The following is a 6,355-nucleotide window of genomic DNA, read 5'->3' as shown; positions in this document are numbered from 1 at the left end:
GTCAAATGTAACCATTGGTGTATCTCACACCAACGTGAAACCCAGTGTCGAAATCAAGTGGCTACATGTAGCCACTTGCGTGTAACATCGTTACAGGTACAGTATTCAGAAGTGCATCTCGCTCCGCAAGTACTACGAGAAGCTATTCCTGTGCATTGTAGATATGGCTATAGTGAATGGTTACATTGTTCACTGCATCACTCTCAAGAAAAGAGGAGTTACTCCGCCCACCCATGCTGATTATCTGCGCCGCCTGCACGACCAGTTGCTATCTTTGCAACGATCAATTTGGAGAGACACATGAACGCGGAAGACCTGGTGAATGTACCTGAGTGCACGCCCTGGCCAACACGGACGTGTTCTATTCATCAGGAAAACAGCACAAGCGGCGCCAATATCTATGCAAGGTGTGCTCTGCGTTTGATGACAAGAACGAAAAGTCGTATGAGTCCAGCTACTTTTGCAGCGATGCGTTTGGCGATTGAGTACCGCTGTGCGACAGTATTTGCCGCAAGGAGGAGGGGAATACACGCACCTGCTACGAGATCTGGGACGAGGTCTGGAACGAAGGCAAAGCGATTCCTTCTAGACTTAAAAAGAAGATCAGATTCCGCAAACGAAACGAGAGAGAAGAAGACTGAGTTTAGCTTAGGTTAGCGATAGTATCACAATGAACGGGTTTTAGTCAATTGCAGGTTTTTGGCCATGCTTTACTCAGAAATGCACGAATAGAAGATTGCATATTCTGTAGCTAATGGATACATTGTGGACGTTATGTCCACGTGCGCTGCTGCTTTGTTCACAACTGGACCAGTTTTGCACCATCAAGCGCGAAAGGGCATCTAATAGCATACTTCTCGCAGGTTTTGAAGCATATTGAAACCAAGAAATTATCTTATTCTGTAGAATACAGAATAAAAGCTCGGGCTAGAAGGGTTAAGCTGACAATACTCAACCAATGTCTTTTCCCGATTTGTGCAATTGTTGCTTGGTTCATTCAAAGATCCGCCGATGGAGATATCGAGTATCCGAGAGATAGAACACACAATAATGGTTCCCGTTTCTTGTTCGTGCATCACCAGATGATCAAATGGGCATCCGATTATTTTCGCCTTTGTAGGGTTGATTTTTCTTAGTGATCTGCTTCCTCTTATCTACTGTAAGGAGTAGTATCAAAAACTGTAGGTGTTCGTATGTAGGTGCATTCGATCATTTCTCAATTCACCTCTCCTAAGCAGCATCAACTTCCTCTCGACCATTTCCGGCGACATTCAGCGATTCGATCACTCTTGTGGGCTGTACTCTCAACTCTGGTTATACTCCTCGCACCCACGGGTGTTACTTCATCCGACTAGGAAACCTCGAGGAAGAACTGGAAGTTTGGTCCCACCTTCCCGGTTCATGCGCCGCTGGCAGAGTACGATGATGAATAAGAGACGAAGTTTACGAGGCGATACCACCAAGATTGACACTAAACAGGCCAACACGGATGATGAAGAGCGAGCGGTATCTTTATCAAACATTGTGGAGCGTGCGAAGACAGCTCTGAACGGGGCCAAGGCCACTGCGTCAGTTAAAGCGAAAAAATTGTCAGAACCGATTCTGGAGCGCTTGCTTAAAATACTTTACAAAAAGGGAGAGACGCCCGTTAGCATTAGAGCTAAGCTTATGGGAGGGGGCAGTGACGACAACAGATTTGCTCGTATGTGCAAAACTTGGTCGGAGAACGTTCGCGCGAAAACGAATGCTCCTCAGTAGGATGTTTGCCGACAATGAGCGGCGTTGTTATGGTTAGCGGTTACCATGAATACTTCAGTGATTGGAATAACACAATTTTCTCTACGTAGAAGAAGTTGTATGTTTTGTGTTATTCTATGGGTTTTAATACCAAAGTTTTAGGAGACGAGCCGTTCTGACCCAAAACTACTTCTTATACTTAGAGACCAAACCCACGTTATCTACTCAGAACTTAAATAAACCTACTTTAGCAATTGATATACCTGTTATATAAGATCAACATTGAATTGTTGTACCCCATATTGTGCTTTTTTCTTTTGAAATTGCGGAGCGTAACATTTCAGATACGACGTCTTTACTTTAATCAACTAGTTTTGTGATGTATATCAGATATCCTTTGTACAAGTGATGCGACCCACGTGAATGCTGCATGTGGCGACCAGGCGTAGTATCATGGTATATTACGACTCGCCGAAGTAATTATATTCCGCGTGAATGTTGCCCGAACAGACATCAGCTCTCACCTATGCAGATGATGTGGCTCCGGAGTAGTAAAATGGAACTTTTGGTACAGTATGTATTGACTGACAACACTGTTGTAGGATACATTCGAAGCCACGCCAGGGTTACTCTCGGCTATCATACCATCATTCAGGAGTCCCGAAAAGATAATACTCATAAAAATATATTGGTATATTTACTTATAATGATTAATTCAAAGCCACATCCGAATTAAATTAAAACATTGCAATCTATCTATTGTTGCTTTATTGGCTTTTATAGAAGATTGAGGTGTATTCACAACTCCTGTATGTAACCCTCGAGACATGTTTCATGTGGAAACCATAAAGTAACTAATGGTGGCTGTTTGAGTATTGTTCTCAATCATATTGTACTTTTGGGAGACGATTGTGGCTATGTGAGTTAATTGGTGGGTATGGTGCCGGGTGCGTTGTCTTTCTGGCGAGTTTTCCAAGAAATCGCCTTTTACAAGCTAACCTTACTCAAACTTGAATTTAACAAAAGACAAATCGTCGTTTTTCATTACCGAACTTCCGTGCTTGAATGACAAGGTTATTGCCCAGAATCATTAAAATAATGCAATTATTATTGTCTCGACATCCTGCAAATGTTAATCTGAATATTGCGTTTTCGGGCCCCCTGCCACCATTCATTGGTTCCCATTCTATGCCGACTCACGATTTAACGAGACAGAATAAAATGAACTTCTGTCTAAATACTTTTTCATGTAGCAAATAAGCTCGCAGCACCGAAAAGTGGCGCAGCCAACTCGTACAAAATTGTATTGACTACTCCCGTTATTCGTTTACTTTCGGGAGCTCACTCAAGGGGCGGTAGGGAATTTAATGTAGGGACTGGTTAAAGGCACTGAGCAATTCCGTATTTACGCGACGTGCAACGGTATTTGAATCGTAAATTACGGAAATAAATGACCAGCAGTCTGGAACGTTGAGATCTCATTTTTTTTTAATAGAAAATGACACCCCATCGCCCAATACTTTCATCCTCGACTGGACCTCTCATTCGCAAGTTCGAAGGTGCAAGCCCACACAACGCTAGTGGATGGGCGCCATGAGTGGCAGCGAACCTGAGCGTGATGTGCCCCCAGATGGCTCTAGGGTGGCTCTCCCGTCGTTGTGGAATGGCATGACGACTGGTCTGCGTTTTGCAAGTATATGGACCAAGAGGTTACTCACCAACTATTTCGACAGCGCATGTCTACATCGGTGGAGAGAAGGCATCGAGAGATTCAAACGCGAGCCATATCAACGGTTGATAGCTCCAAGTCACCACAGCTCTACAAGGATGAGCGTAGACTCTAGTCCGCTGGCGGAGATGGCGGACATGTCGGAGACTACAGCACGGCTACGCAAGTTGTCCCTGCTCGAAGCTGTTGCTCAGCGATCAAATTCAGGTACTGCTCAAACTGTGTTCAAATGTGTGATCCCTGATAGCGGCTATTTCCTGAGTCGTTCAAGCCATTCTGGATCAAACTCGTCTGTACGCACGGCTGGGTTAGGAAAAGTCATGGCACTGGACAACGAAAGTGTCATTTCGACAATCAATGAGGTGCCTGGTCAATGTAAAGGCGGCGATACCATGGAATGATGCTGCCGAGTTCAAGAAGTTTATAGTGCGCGTGACGGTATTCCATGTCGCGCACAACCACAGAGTTTCCAAGGCTGCTCGTTAGAAGTTTTCGTTGAAACTGAATAAACCTGCCGCCGAAGAAGACGCACCAGATAAGAGCGTTGCGTTCAAATTCTTTCCAATTCACGAGTCGGCAATGGCCGCTAGGTACCATCAAGCTCTCAACGGGTCGATGAAGTACAAACATGCTCTCGAACGGGGGAGAAGTATCGCAGATATCATGAGCAGAAATTGATCGAACCTATTTGGATTGATGGTGAGCACGTTGACGCAGTTTGAGGAGATAGTTAAGGAGGGAATGGCCTCTTTCTTTGGACGCGAATAGCCTTGGAACGACCAGCTATCGTAGATTTCCTCGCTGTGTTTAACGCCCAACAATGACGATAACGTTTGTGTAACTGCCAAACCCAATCTTGATTCTTCTAGCGCTCGCTCAGTTGACGAACCACCGTCTGAATATCTGAAGGCCACTTAAGTATCTTCAGCCACTAACAGTACGTGCGGATGCTCCTCAGGGTACCAGTGTAACTACAGACACATCGCTCATACCTGAGGCTACTTCAGAAGCAAGCAAAGTTTCTGCAAGTTTGCACAAGTGCCCATATATCAGCAGTTGTTCTACGGATTGGTCTGGATCGTTCATCGTGTCAAAAGTGCGAAGAATAGAGTACGACCAAAAGTGAGGAAGAATCAAGGGCAAGCTGAAAAGAGACAGCGAGTTGAGCAAGGAAAGCAAACGGCTACCAAACTTGTACAAGGTACATTTGTACCCGTTCCGAACGTTCGAAGTATCGCCAAAATACCCGACAGCGACTACAACTACGAGGATAATCACCTTGTTCTATCAACACTTACTATTCATGAAGTTACCAAGACAAAGAAAGCAATAGCCCGCCCCCATACCAACGCCGAGTGCAACACGAATACTAGATACTAGATTTGTGTTCCCGCTGAGATTTGTGGAGAAAGCACAAACTGCTATTTTAACTTTCGAAATGCTCTCGTAATACTGCGCTACGGGTTGGAGTTCCTCGTTTTGGTATCTTTCACCACAAGGACATCGTCGCCATGAATCGCTGGAACACAAACGTGGAGTATATGTCGCATGCGGAGGGTGCAATAACTGGGCGGTCAACACTAGTATCAAGCGTTTTACGATACCCGGAAATGTCTCGGATGGTGTTAGTGTTGTGGTTGCACTTCGCTGTCTGCTTCGCTGGATGCCTACCGCTAGGCATGCGTCAAACACGTGCCTTACACATCCTGCAATTGAAGTGGAAGGAATGGTGCAACCAGATTGGCAAATCATTTGGCATCCTGTATTGTGATTGGGCGATAACTTCAATTCTGGCTATCATGGGATCTGCTGAGGGAGGACAATCGTGACATGCGGCATTCCCGCTGTATAAAGTGTGTCCATCCCATCCAAGTGTGTCCGTCCCAGTTTATGGTTTTATATGCACTTTTGTATGCAGGTGTGTCGGTCCCTCCAAAGCGTGTCCGTCTCAGTATACGAATGGTATACACGGACCGGCTCATAAAAGGAGGACAATAGGATCTGCATGTGTAGGAGGGAGAAACAAACTAGCACATCTAACTCAATCAATTTCACTTTCAAATTTCCATTCATCGACTCACATCGACTACAAGCCTCGTTCACATCGACCTACACTCTCAATTGTTAGCAGCGACTCCAAAGAACGAGAGAGAGAGCTATCAAGCTCTTGCTACGCGTGGACGCGTGACACAATTTGGCAGTATACCATTTCGTGCACTCTTAACATTTCGGGAAAACAAGTGAATGGACGACAAATGTATGGGGAATGGTATTGCGCTACTGCAGCGAGCGCACTTTAGTATCGCAGTTATCAACCCAATATTCACTCGCTTTGAACATCGAGAAGAGCAACTTCAGGCCATCAAGGCAGCCAATGCTTCCAAGAGACGAACAAGATCGTACTGATACCACTTCACGTCGCAAACAATCACTGGTGTGGTGCGATATTAGACTTCCGAAAAGATAGTCGAGGAATCACTATTTCGACCCCCTGCAAACGTCAAAGTCCAAGTACTACGACGAATGTGAAGAACTTCTGAAGCAGTTATTTGAGGAGATCTGTACACCCCTGACAATGAAGAGAGAGAAGAGTTCACGACATGTCAAGTTGGGGTGTCGCAGTTCTCCTGTTTTTCGAGCTTTTTCTAGGAGTTGCACCGCCTTTCAAACCAAGCCCGGCACGTATTTGCATAATTTTTTTTGGCTACGTTACATGCTGAAGTGTCAAGCGTAGCTAGGTATAGTTGTTCTTTATGCTTGACATTGAACATATAGTCGTGTGGTGAAGCGCCAGTTGGCTTTCACGAATAAGAAAACTGATTGATGGGAAATGACCCGATCCAGCCCTGAGACTCATGGTCGACGACGGTGCGTCAGTGATTACGTCAT

The 6,355-nt window shown here is 45.1% G+C and overlaps 3 protein-coding genes across 3 annotated transcripts; all 3 read left to right on the top strand.

The window, feature by feature from the left end:
* Positions 1-300: 300 nt before the first annotated feature.
* Positions 301-641, top strand: PPTG_21879 (hypothetical protein; the record flags this gene model as incomplete). Its single annotated transcript, XM_008900581.1, has 2 exons — positions 301-407; positions 503-641. The coding sequence occupies 2 exons, from the start codon at positions 301-303 to the stop codon at positions 639-641; spliced, it is 246 nt and encodes an 81-aa protein (XP_008898829.1).
* Positions 642-1,190: 549 nt separating this feature from the next.
* PPTG_06356 (hypothetical protein) lies at positions 1,191-1,758 on the top strand (the record flags this gene model as incomplete). The annotated part of the gene is made up of 1 exon (XM_008900256.1): positions 1,191-1,758. The coding sequence occupies exon 1, from the start codon at positions 1,402-1,404 to the stop codon at positions 1,756-1,758; it is 357 nt and encodes a 118-aa protein (XP_008898504.1). The 5' UTR covers positions 1,191-1,401.
* Positions 1,759-3,237: 1,479 nt separating this feature from the next.
* PPTG_06355 (hypothetical protein) lies at positions 3,238-4,318 on the top strand. Its single transcript, XM_008900255.1, has one exon. It carries the CDS (start codon positions 3,322-3,324, stop codon positions 3,865-3,867), a length of 546 nt encoding a protein of 181 aa, XP_008898503.1. The 5' UTR covers positions 3,238-3,321; the 3' UTR covers positions 3,868-4,318.
* Positions 4,319-6,355: the final 2,037 nt, after the last annotated feature.

This window comes from Phytophthora parasitica, assembly GCF_000247585.1.
Source record: "Phytophthora parasitica INRA-310 unplaced genomic scaffold supercont2.9, whole genome shotgun sequence".
NCBI lineage: Eukaryota > Oomycota > Peronosporomycetes > Peronosporales > Peronosporaceae > Phytophthora > Phytophthora nicotianae.
The sequence above is the reverse complement of the archived record's forward strand: the minus strand, read 5'-3'. Positions and strand labels throughout refer to the sequence as shown.

Bases quoted from the DNA above. Each gene is read 5' to 3' on its own strand.
- PPTG_06355 (XM_008900255.1), top strand. From the start codon at position 3,322: ATGGGCGCCATGAGTGGCAGCGAACCTGAGCGTGATGTGCCCCCAGAT.